General features: G+C 35.9%; 1 protein-coding gene across 4 annotated transcripts in view; it reads right to left on the reverse strand.

Annotated features, from left to right (window-relative positions):
* Positions 1–13042, reverse strand: part of HNMT (histamine N-methyltransferase) — a 51666-nt gene that overhangs the window by 37918 nt on the left and 706 nt on the right. For 3 of the 4 annotated variants that reach the window (XM_030916886.1, XM_010375744.2, XM_010375745.2), the window contains exon 2: positions 7681–7733. In XM_030916886.1, coding sequence (XP_030772746.1) covers positions 7681–7733 — 53 coding nt within the window. Of the gene's footprint in view, positions 1–7680; positions 7734–10557; positions 10890–13042 lie in introns of those variants that run through there. The other variant, XM_030916887.1, reaches the window with a different exon arrangement.

The following is a 13042-nucleotide window of genomic DNA, read 5'->3' on the forward strand; positions in this document are numbered from 1 at the left end:
CCATAAATTTTTGTGCAAAAATATTAATTTTTTAAAGTTAATTCCCATAATGGGAATTAATTATTGGAATAAGACTCTTGATCTGTGATGATATTTTTAAAAAGAGTGATAAACAACAACAACAACAACAAAAAGCCCAAGTACAACGGTGGCAGGTGCTCAGAAAGGATGCAGGCTGAGGAACTGTAGCACAGTCCTAGCAGCCCTCCTGGACTGGCAAGGCCAGGCCAGTTGCTGGAGCCCTGGAGATGGGGGGTGGGGAAGCAAGGCAGGACGTCCAGGAGAAAGCACTGAAGCAATATCTGGGACTGTGGTAATATGGAAGAAAAGTAGCTGTTTATCAAGAATTTGAATATTTTTAACAACCAGCAGGGCCAGGCCAGGGCATATTAGATGAAAATCAGAACTGTTCTTGCTATAGAATGCCAAATTACTTTCAGGGAAATTTTAATATCATACCCTTACCTTTTGCACATGAAAGCTTCCATATCATTGTAACCTCATCAGTATTATATGTTATTGGTTTTTAAGTCTTCTTGAATTATTCTTAGTAAACATTTGAACTTTCCTTTTTTTATATTTTGAATAAAATACATTATTAGCTAATTAACCAAATATTTTTTCATTATTTCTCTCAGATTGTTAATGTTAATAGAGATCAAGCTGAAGGAGACCCAGGGAATTGATCTCAAGCCCTGTAACATCCCCGATTCCCTTCAGGCATATATTATTAGGTTCACCATCCATAAAATGAAGATAACAACAGGTCGCCTACACCAGAGTTACATGACTGTGTATATTAAATTGCAAAGTTTTATTCATTGTGACTGTCAAGAGGAAAGTTACTCACTAATTAAGACACCGCAGACCAAAATGGCACAAAAACTGGCAAGATACAAATTTGTCCTTCAGCAAAATTACAGATAAACACATGCCATGGACTTTTATGTAGATTGTAAATAATCAAAATTGGGAACGGAAAACACTCAGACGTTAACAACAACAAAACAAAATGAGAACCTACCATATTGCTTTTTTTTCTATGTCACCTGTATAAGCCCATTGCTGCATTCTTATTAATTCTAAGGCTTTAGAACTAAGTTTATTTGCTTTTGTAAGTATACAGTCATTTAATCTGCAATGATAGTTTTGTCCTCACTTGGTTCATTATCCCTTGTTCTGCTGTTTCAAATCTTATTGAATTAGCCAAAACAATCTTGTTTACTCTACTTTTAATGACAATCACTCTGGTGTTCTAACACTATGTTCCATTCTCTCAAATCTGTAACTTATCTGTCTTTAACAATACCTCAATGTTCACTGAAAGTTTTAAATACAATACGATGGAGTAAACTATTTGGGTAAAATTATGAAGAATATTTTATTTTTAATCATATATTTAATAAATGCCTTTAATAAAATGATGCCCCAAACTATAACTGTATTTATCTAAAGTAGGTCTAAATCTTGTAGATTAGTTTATGATTATAATCTATAACCTTCTGATAAAGGAGTAACTGCTATGATGCTGCATATAAGTACATTAGTTTTTACTTATTTTTCGTTCTAAGCAATTAAAATCCATTCCCAAAATTGTCTGCAGGTCTAGAAACCCCATTAGAATATCACTTCCTCAATACAACAAACATGGTAATAGCGACACTATTCTGAAAAAAAAATCCTACCTCCTCTCTAGAAGGTGACTCGTAAAAGAAGATTTCAAGACTCAAAGCATGTTTAATGGCCCAAACACACAAGAAATCAGCGCCTGAGTCCCTTCCATAGCATATCTGTAAAGTATTTCCCCAACCTATGCTGACACCACTAGAATCACAGATAACTTTTTATCTCCCAAGGAGTGGAAGCTATTTTCTATTTATGGACAGGTTTCGTCATTAACATGCTCTTTTACTTTTTTTTTTTTTTTTTTTTCAGATGGAGTCTTGCTCTGTCACCCATGCTGGAGGGCAATGGCCTAATCTTGGCTCACTGCAACCTCCTCCTCCTGGGTTCAAGCAATTCTCCTGCCTCAGCCTCTCGAGTAGCTGGGATTACAGGCGCGTGCCACCATGCCCAGCTAATTTTTGTATTTTTAGAAGAGCCGGGGTTTCACTATGCTGGCCAGGCTAGTCTCGAACTCCTGACCTAGCAGGTGGTCCACCTACCTCGGCCTCCCAAAGTGCTGGGATTACAGGCATGAGCCATCAGGCCCGGCCAACATGCTCTTACACTGAGCCAATAAATCACTCTCTGAAGCTTTCAATTTGCCTTTGAGGGCAAATATTCTATTGTTTGCCCATCAGAAAATATACAAAAATGGCAATAAGCACAATCAAATTCTTTTTTCCAAGCAAAAAATACCTCAGTTCCCTACATTTTCTCACACATTTTAAATTTGTTGATCTGTACTGTTGGCTTACTTTGGATCACTGGTAAATATTAACCTTTGCTTCCTGCCACCTCCTACTTTCTAAACCTGACACACTGGATCTTCCAGTTCCTACTTGAATTACATTCATTCTATTGCTGTCCAATCAGCATAAAGTATTAAGCTTCTGTGTTACCTTAGCATGTCATTTATGAAAGGAGACAAGATTAATAATCTGATAAGGTTAGATTGTCAAATAGCTAGTCATTGCTAAGTACCTAATTTCTCTTGTGAAAGGAAAATAAAATCTTGAGACTCCCAACTCACTATATTAAAAGGAAGAGTTACACTTGAGAACTGGGTCACACAAAATCTGCCTTCCCTTTCGTATGTAAACAGATAGGTGCAATGATAGAAGGCCACTGTTTCTCCAGGTGGCCCCCCTCCTTTTACATATAACATGTGGATTCAGTGAGATTCTTGTGAGGGATCAAACCCTCACAAGAAAGTGACCACTTACCTCACTACCTACCCTCCCTATTACTTTCTTTCCTCCTCTCTCCTGCTTCTCTTCCCCCTTTAAATATTGAAGCCCTCAAACACCTCTTTGGAAAAAGCACAGATCACAGATGCTACTGCAATCTGTGTCTCTTTTTCTCAGTTGCATCCTCAATCTTGGTCAAATAAACCTCTAAATTGATAGAGAGCTGTCTCAGACATTTTCTCCCTTAGCAAGTTAAGAATTAATTATTAAATCTGTTTAGTGCAATTTGTTGGACTGGACTAAAGTCAAGAGATCTGAGTTTTGTTCTGCCTTCTTTGTCCCCAGGTTTCTTATTTGTGAAGTGAGAGTGTTGATGGTCTCTTAAGTTTATTTTAGGTTTTAACCTCTGTAGAAATGCTGGTGTCTATATGCTGCAGAACAAGAGAACCATCAAACTGCTCTCAACATATGTCAGAAAAATTATGACAAAAAATATTATGAGGGTTGATAACACCTGTATTTCATATGTGAGTTGCTTGAGTGGATTAAAAAATTATAAATGTATACACAATTATTGGTATAGCAATGATACAGTGGTTGAGTTAGTATACAATAGGTTAATGAAAATAGAAGTAGGAAACTGGATTAAATGTGATTATTTGAGTTGTAGTTCTTTCTAACTCTTAAAAAACTTTCTGGCATTTGAACATAAGAACCAAACAGTGGGAAAGATAAAATGATTATCCTTTAAGCAGAGCCCAGAGCAAGGAGAACACATTAGCCATGACTGCTTTCTGGAACATTTTTTCAGGTATAAATATATGCACTGTAAATTAATAGCATTCTCTCTTACCAAAAAGAATATGGGTTTCTTTTTTCCCATGTACCATCTAGCATGAAGGCAACACTCATTAGAAGTTGAATATACTGAACATCCATTGAGTGGTTTAATTTATGAAAGCACCAATGCTGATGGATCCAAAAGTATGTTCTATGAGATTTAGAATATATGCATTACTCTCAAAACCTAAAAACAATTGCAGAAAATAACAACAAGAATACTTCAAGACCCTGAATAAAGCAATTCTGGCCACTCATTGTGTCTCATTAAAGCACACAAGCTCATATACATGAACATACACGCGTAACTTTACACTTCCCAGTTTGTTCTCTGTAAAAGTTACGTGGTCTGTTTTTCTGTTCATGGTTTGTTTTCCTCTCTTTATTCCTATTGGGTTCATATAATATTTATTTCATACATTTTCCTAACATTAGAATGCAAAATCTATGGATAACAGTGTTATTTATCAGTTATACTTTATTGATATGGAAGATGACTCAAAGAGTTTGTCATCTATTTCCTTTCTTTTGAATTTCTCAGAACCCTAATAATTGCTTGGCTTCTAAACTGAAGTGACAAGCACCTTTTGCAAAAACCTTACATTCTCTCTTAAACTATGAAAACTCTTTCCACACAAACACCAGATTCAAGAGGAGAATCTAATCGATAGGGCATATGTGCATCCCCTCCCTGCTCATGTTTCTGAAAAAAATCAAATAGACCCCCCCACCTCAAAACATGATAATTAAGTGGTATAAAAGTAGCAATTTCATCTAGGAAGGCTTTTAGCTGGTTTGCTTTTGTGTGTTTTTGAAGCACAGCGGGAGAAGTGGTAGCACCATTATGAATGCTTAGAGAATATTTGCATCAAAGCCATGTGCCTACCTATCTGTGCAAACAAGGAAAGAAAACTGAGGCAGTAAAACCTGTAAACTAAGACAGAAATGGGACCCTCTGAGATGCATTACAGGAGCTGAGCACAAAGGACTGAACAGGATCAACGGCTTCATTTGCTAGGGACTGGAGTTTAATGAATGATTTGGAAGGATACTCAAGCCATGGGACAATACAAAACTTTCAGGCACCCTGTAGATCACAGAATATGTGGGGAGACCATTTCTCTAAGGCAAGGATAGAAAGTTCCTTGCTGTATAGTAATGCATTGTTCTGCAGTCAGGCCAATAATAGGTGATTAGGTAACCATCTCTCAGTTGCTACATGAGCACTCAAACTAACTAAAGTAGAGTGTCCTCTCTCCTCAAAACACTGGTTTTTCAAGCAACAGACACCTAGACCTAGGGATTTTAAATGCATTGTTTTGATTTCATATAACTTAGTTGGGTAGTGAAAACTAAGTATATATAACTTGAATTTTTCTTGGAGTTTTTCTTACATTTCTGATTGATTTCTTATGAAAAATGACCTTAAAGGGCACCCACATTCTCCCCAAGGCGGAGCTTGTTATTAATACATTATTAGGGCTCAGTCAGAAGAACTCCAAGAGTTGCTCCCGTTATTTTGTTAAGTTCTCTGTATCAGCTTCTATGCGCACCTTTATGTAAGGACTCACCGTGCAGGCCAAATGTTCCTTTCTCTAGATAGCTTATAAGCATCTGGATAAATTTGCATTAGAAATTCAATTAACTTTATATTAAAAGGTCAATTAACTTGGCCATGATAGAGATTGTTTTTAATTACTTTTTCTTGTAGGCCTTCTCTTCTTGTCCAAGCACAAGTGACACTATCAAATGATAGTCTCATTGCCTGTTGGTTGCCTGAAACTCGTATCCAAAACACACAGGAAATAACTGTCTTGGTTAAATGAATTAATAAGACATTCTTTAGACAATTTGTAAGTATTATAATTTTGGGGACTTAAAGTACCTGTAACCAATAGCAAAGTATTTTAGCTTAAATACCCTTCATGGTATTGTTCATGACAATCCCCTTCATTGTCTGTCTTTGTTGGTTTCTATTTTCTTGGTGAAAGATGATAATAAAGTAAAATGATTTGAAGGATTAGTTCTTATTACACTATATCACAGTGTATTTCAAGAAAAATTAACAAATAATGACATTACAAATCAGCGATCTCTGTCAGGCATGGTGGCTTATGCCTGTAATCTCAGCACTTTGGGAGGCCGAGGCAGGCAAATCACTCAAGGTCAGGAGTTCGAGACCAGCTTGGCCAACATGGCGAAACCCCATCTCTACTAAAAAATACAAAAATTAGCCTGGTGTGGTGGTGGGCTCCTATAATCCCAGCTACTTGGGAGGCTGAGGCAGGGAGAATTGCTTGAACCTGGGAGTCAGAGGTTGCAGTGAGCCAAGATCGTGTCACTGCACTCTAGCCTGGGCAAGAGAATGAGACTTCATCTCAAAAAACAAACAAACAAAAAAACAAAAAATCAGTGATCTCATTTCATTAGAGAGCTCTTAGTTATCTTTGTGTTAATATGAGCCACAATTGAACTCATTCATGGGGCACTAGAACACTTATACTTAAGAGGTTCAAGGGATTACCACTTGGCATTAAGTTACAAGTGACAATAGGGTCCGCTTGATATCAAATTGTAACCATTATTGAACTATCACTCAGGCAAAATAAAATAATTAAAGATAAATATATCAATAATATATCTACATATTTTATACATTAATGCATTAACCCAAACTTCCAGATGAGTAGCAACTTAAAAATGAAGCAAACACTGTTCAGGAGTTGATATGAGGAAAAGTCTTGAGATGAAACTTATTTCACTTTTGCAGAAGAGAATAGCCTTCACCCTCCAGGAGCAATAAGATGTCCTAAGCACTTCGTAAATGCTACCTATATCACTCTCACTACAACCTTATGAGATAAAATTCATTTTTCTCATTTTACTGATGTTTCAACCAAGATCATACAGTTCATTGGAGGCCGAGTTACCTGTGTTCATCTACCTTTCCAGACTTTCAATTTTCCCCTAGAATGAAAACGCTGGATCTAAAAGTAATGAGACTATAAAATGCCTGTAAAAGGGTGCTTAGGGCTGGGTGTGGTGGCTCACGCCTATAATCCCAGTACTTTGGGAAGCCAAGGTGAGTGGATTATGAGGTCAGGAGTTCAAGACCAGCCTGGCCAAGATGGTGAAACCCCCGTCTCTATTAAAAATGCAAAATTTAGCCAGGTGCGGTGGTTGGCGCCTGTAATCCCAGCTACTCAGGATGCTGAGACAGGACAATTGCTTGAACCCGGGAGGTGGAGGCTGCAGTGAGCCAAGATTGCACCACTGCACACTCCAGCCTGGACGACAGACTAAGACTCCGTCAAAAAAAAAAAAAAAAAAAAAAAAAAAAAAAAAAAAAAAACTGGGGTGCTGGTGCTTAGGAGTGTTCGGAATGTTAGAGATAATTCTAAACATTCAGTTTTGGAACTAAGAGGAAAGGAACAGATTAGGCCCATGCCAGTCACAGAATGCGTCCACAAGAGTGTAAATTAACTCTGTTGTTGAGCACAATTTTTCCCCATGGTGAGACTTTCTCAATGAAAAAAGCTATGCATCAGTTTATATTCCAGTGCATATTTCTAATCTTCACATGGACAAATAACAGTTTGAAAAGCAGTAACCAGTCCATGAACAAGGCTTTAAGTGGCATAAGCTTAAGAAGCTTCTTATGAGATTTTCCTTTTCTGTGAGTAGTTTAATCATTTTGGATTAAAATTATCCTACTTGATCTTTCATTTATCAAAAGAATAAGTCACATCCCTTATTCACAATAGAGGTAGTAATGAAGGCTAGTGTCCTATACCTTGTAAATCTCTGGGGGAATTAATGTTAGTTGAAGTAATATTGCTAGGTTTAATAAGCTGATCTCTTCCAACAGCAAAAAAAAAAAAAAAAAAGAAAAAGAAAAAGAAATCTTCCTTAAAAAATGAACAATATTGTCATAACACAGCATAATGTTTGAAGTGAAATATTAACTTTAAAAATATATTATTCATACCTGCACCTCCGCCTATGCTTAGAATCTTAATTTCTGATTTTGTGTCTCCAATCCTGAAAGAAAAAAAATTATGTAGTTTTAGAAAAATGTGTTAGGTGCTTTGTGAAATCTGATTATCTAGTCTAGTTGAAGAGAACAGACTAAAAATACAATGAACAAAAACTAGGCCAACATGAAAGTTCCCAATTATACCAGTTATATTGCCATCTTTAGAGTATATTTCAAAATACAGGTTTTATTCATTAACAATCTTGAGCTGGGAGACTTGGAAATGGCAGTATGTACATCTCAGAGGTAGAAAATGCCATTTGTTTGAATATTGTTTGGAGAACAAGAATAGAAAAAGTGGAGTTTCGAGTCTGGTAATAAAATAAGCCACCCATCGCAGATAGGGGAAAGGCTCAGGTGGTTCCCACTATCTATAATGTCTGCCTTCTTTCCTCCCCCACCCCTTTTTTTTACCTTCCTTTTAATGAACAAGTGTTTATTAAACATGTATTATGTGTATTCTATCCTAGGCATTAAAAAAACAGATATCACTTTGCTCTCAAAATGAAATGTGAGATAATAAAGCCCTGAATTATAATTCAGGAACTAGAAATAGAATGCAGTAGACAGATTGGGAAATAAGCCAGTAGGACTTGCTGTTAGATTGATGTGAAGACGTCAGAAAAGAAAACATGAGTGCGCAATGACTTCCCTGTTTCAGGCTTAGATGACTGGGAAAAGGGTGATGCCAAAAAGGAAGCTGAGAAATATAGTTTGGTAGCAAGCTTATGTTTTTGTCAGGGCTTTTTAAAAAAATAAATAAGAATTCGGCAAACATTTGAATTTGCAAGATTTAAGCTGGGAGAAGAGAAATCAGGGTCAGTGATGTATTCTGGAGAATCATCATCATAAAGTAATGGTCAGTGCTAGAAGAGTAGATTCCATCAACCAAAGATATTGCAGAGTTAGAGTAGTAGTGGATGGTGATCCAATACCAACTTCTAAAGATAACTGGATTGTGAAGAATATACAAAGAAGACAGAGAAGTAAAGAAAGCACAGAGAAGTACTAGAGTAACTGGAGGCAGAGAAAGCCCTTAGTCGTGGCAAAAGCAGCAGAGTGTACTACTTAAAAAAGGAAAAATCTATATCGACTTTGGCAATACGAGTGTCTTTAATAATAGCAGTTTTAAAAGAAGACTGAGGACTGCAGTCAGATGGCAATGGGATTAAAAGTGAGCTCAAAAATGAGGAAGCAGATCTGGAGTCTGTTGAAAAAGGATGAAAGAGAGAAGGAAAAGAGATGACTGCTACAGGGGAACCATGAAGGGAAAAGGATGGTGTTTGTTTCTTTGGACCATGGGATGGTAAACAAACCTGTGTTTTGTCTTCATTGCAAAAGCTTGCACAGTCACAGGATGGGAACAAAGGTTGAAGTAAGGTTCTAAAGGAATCTTGCAAAGTCTAGGGTCAAGAACACCTATAAACGAGTTGCCTTTTTCAGTTCTAATTATCCTCCAGTTCATAATCCTGCATCCTAACACATCCATTTCTATCTTAACCTTTTGTTCATTCTTTAAAATGCTTACATCTATGACAGCATAGGGAGGCTATGAAGCAGAGGACCCAAGTTGAAATCCCAGGTTACTGATATGTTACCTTGAGCAAGTTATTTGACATCTCTGTGAAATAAGATAATAATATCACCTCTCTTGTAGGATTATTAGTAACTGTTTCTAATTCATGGAGAAATTGTGAGGATTCAATTATTTAATTCATTTAAAGCTCTTAGAAATGTAACTGCACATGACAAGCACTCCACATATATTAGAAATTATTATGATTCTAGGCACATGTAAGTGACTTATGTGAATTACCTCTTTGAATCCTTAAAATTCCTCTATGAGTTAGATATTATTATTCATCCCATTTCACATATTATAATGACATCTAATAATTGTTGAAAACTTACTATTTTCTAGCCAAGGATTTAAAAGTTTTATATGCAACACCAATAACCAAGTTTACTATTTATATACTATAATTTATATACCATATATATAATATATACATTTTACTATTTATATATATAATTTATATACTATAATTACTAGTTATATACTATAATTTTTCCTGCCCTCTAGCCCTGCCCCACCATCTACCCCCAAATAGGGAATTGAAGAATTCCTCCATAGGGAAACAAATCATTTCAGTAATAAAGTTAACATGATTTTATATCTGAGGATCACATAGGAAAGAGCTGAGGCCACACTCAATTATTCAGTGAGCTACTCACTCAACAAACCCTGCCCTGACTTACACAAAGAGGATCTGACTACCTTTTCGTGTGTCATTATTTGATTGAACAGAAAACCAAGGCTCACTAGGCGGTTAGGGAGCTGTCGAACATAAGAAACAGAGACTGAAAGAAACAAAGAGAGCAGAGGAACATTTTGTAATGAATAAGAAGGTATTACATCTGAGAATGATGAAAATAATGCTATAGAAAACATTCTTAGAAATTAAAAATATAATAGAAAAAATTAATAGATGGGCTGAAAGAGAAAGTCGTATCAAACTGGAAATACAAGAAAATTAGGTAATCAATCCAGGAGGTATTTGATGAGTAAAAGTTTCAGAAAAAGAAAACAGAGGGGAAGAATGATTACCAAAGTTCCTCATAACTGAAGGGTCTGAATCTCAATTGAAATAGCCCAGGGAGTACCCACAAAATGGGTGAAAAGGAATCATTTCACAACTCACTATTTTAAAATTTCAGAGTATTAGAGATAAGAAGATTCTAAAAAGTTCAAAATAGGGAAAACAAAACACATAATGTAAAAGTTATTCCACAAGCCAAGGATGAGAATTTTGAGTAGCATGTCTGTACTTTTTTTCTCTTGTGTGAGACAGGGTCTCACTCTGTCATCTAGACTGAGTGCAGTGTTGCAATCATGTCTCACTGAAGCCTTGATCTCCCAGACTTAAGCAATCTTCCCACTTCAGCCTCTGGAGTAGCCAGTGCTACGGGTGCACGCCACCTTGTTCAGCTAATTTTTTTTACTTTTTCTGTAGAGATGGGATCTTGCTGTGTTGCCCAGGCTTGTCTCAAACTCCTGGGCTCAAGTAATCCTCCCGCCTCAGCCTCCCAAAGTGCTGAGATTACAGGCACGAACCAACACACCTGGCCAGTATTTTATTTGTTAACAGCAATTCTGGTATCTAAAAGACAATGTAAAATTACCTTTAGATCTATGATACAAAACCATTTTCAGTATACAGTTCTATATCCAGTCAAACTGTCTAATGATGAACATAGAACCAAGGGATTTTTAAACATACAAAGTCTCAAAAAGTTTACCTCTCATTCACTCTTAAAGCTTTTAAAGCATTAGTTCAGGAAACAAAGGACTGAGGAAACAAAAGAAAGGCATGAGACACAGAATCAGGGAATCAAATACTTCAGAAAGAAAATGATTCTCAGAAAGTGAAATAAACTCCCTCCTTAATAGTTGTATAGCAGGCCAAAGCAGATCTTCCTAAACTGAAAAAAAGAACAGAGGGCTTCAGAAAAGTTGTTCCTTTGGGGTAAAATAAACAGATTCCTTGATATGTTTGCATATATTGAGACGAGATTAGTATATCTGCTTCGGAATCAAAGTAGTAATAGGTACATAGAGAACTAAGAAAAGAAACCAAAATTAAGGCAATAGTCAACTCTAGGGAAAACAAAAAGTTGTACATAAAAGGAAATGTAAGTATAGTCTAATATATTGCTCAATTATTAATAATATATACATAGGCAAAATAACATGAACACTCAAATTATTTAACCAAAATTTTGACTAAATATAGTGACATGAAAGGGTGGGAAATACGCATGCTAATTAGCTATTTTAATACAGCAAAATGAAGAAATAGAAAAATAACATGTTATTTTGAATTATGAAAGAAAATTCCATAAATAACTAAAAGATTTCAAAGTGCTGAAAGTGGTTGCTTCTGGAGAGTGAGAATCAAGAATGGAGTGGGTGGGATTTGTTATAGGTCTCACCCACTTTAGAACCATTTGATTGTTTTTAGAACCATTTGATGTTTTAAAATATGAGCATGTCTTGCTTTAATAAAAATTTAATATGCTCGCTCCACACTCAATTAGCACAGTGAGCCACCAACTCAACAAACCCTGCCCTAACATACACAAAGCGTATCCTAATCACGTTTTGGTACTTCATCACTCATAGACAACTTTAAGCAACAATTTTAAAGGTTCTTCAGCTAAATCTTATTTCAAACACTACCTTCAGGAAAAAATTACTTTTTAAATAAATGACACTGAGTCTGATCATTCCTAACTATATACTATTGTTAAAAGACGAACAGTGTGCCCTTAAAAATTCTTCAGTCTTTCACAGATTTTATAATATTTCCAGTTAGATTTAAACTTTGAAGATAAGGAAAGGGTCATTCATCATTTATTACGTTATCTCCATCCACAGCACCTCTTCAAACCAAACTGTGTGTGGCTGAAGAAAACCAAGGATCCGGTAAGCTACAGACATGAGCAATACTTTTGGTACTGGAAAAGAATTGAGAAATTAATTCATTACCTTTAACTTTAGAAGTGAGCAAAGAAACACAAAGAGGTTAACTATAATTAGTTCCTAGATAAGAAGTTATCTGTGTTTGCCATCTGCTTTGATGTTTGGCATCCTTATCCTATTATATATTAATTTTTAATATGTAATATCCTATTTTTTGAAAGCTAACATTTAAAATCTGCATCATGTTAAATAGAAAGGGAAATAAAATTTTATATACATCTAATAATGCCTGCTCTGGTCAGACATAGGTACTGCCCTGGTGAAAGAATTTCAGGCCTACAATAGAGAAATTCAGCAAAAGATAAAATACCACTTTCCTTTGCTGTTTGCAAATTGGATCCATAGTCATTTCTTCCCAGTTTTCCATTATTATTTCCTGAAGCAGAGTGAGTTACAGCAAATCACCCCCAGATAGGTGATTTGATTATCTTTAGCATGTGGAATCTGTTACTCTCATAATGCTTATCAGCTCTGGCACAAATTGAACACATTAATCACCCCAAAAAAGAACTCTGCAAGAAGGATAGCAACCAGTGAGTTTCACTGATAATGGGAAAATGGTTCTTCTTTTAAGGAACATATTGCTAATATTAAGTTGAAAGAAAAAGACAATTTTGGGGAAGAGAGTGATAACTATAACAATGGATAAGGAAAATGAATTTAAATGGATATTATGAGAACTGAGGGACTCAGTCCTCAGGGCAAATCGTACTTTGGCAATTATTTATATTTGATTCTAATGAAAAGCATACCAGACGCCCTTTGGGCCTT

The sequence above is a fragment of the Rhinopithecus roxellana genome, chromosome 14, assembly GCF_007565055.1.
Source record: "Rhinopithecus roxellana isolate Shanxi Qingling chromosome 14, ASM756505v1, whole genome shotgun sequence".
NCBI lineage: Eukaryota > Metazoa > Chordata > Mammalia > Primates > Cercopithecidae > Rhinopithecus > Rhinopithecus roxellana.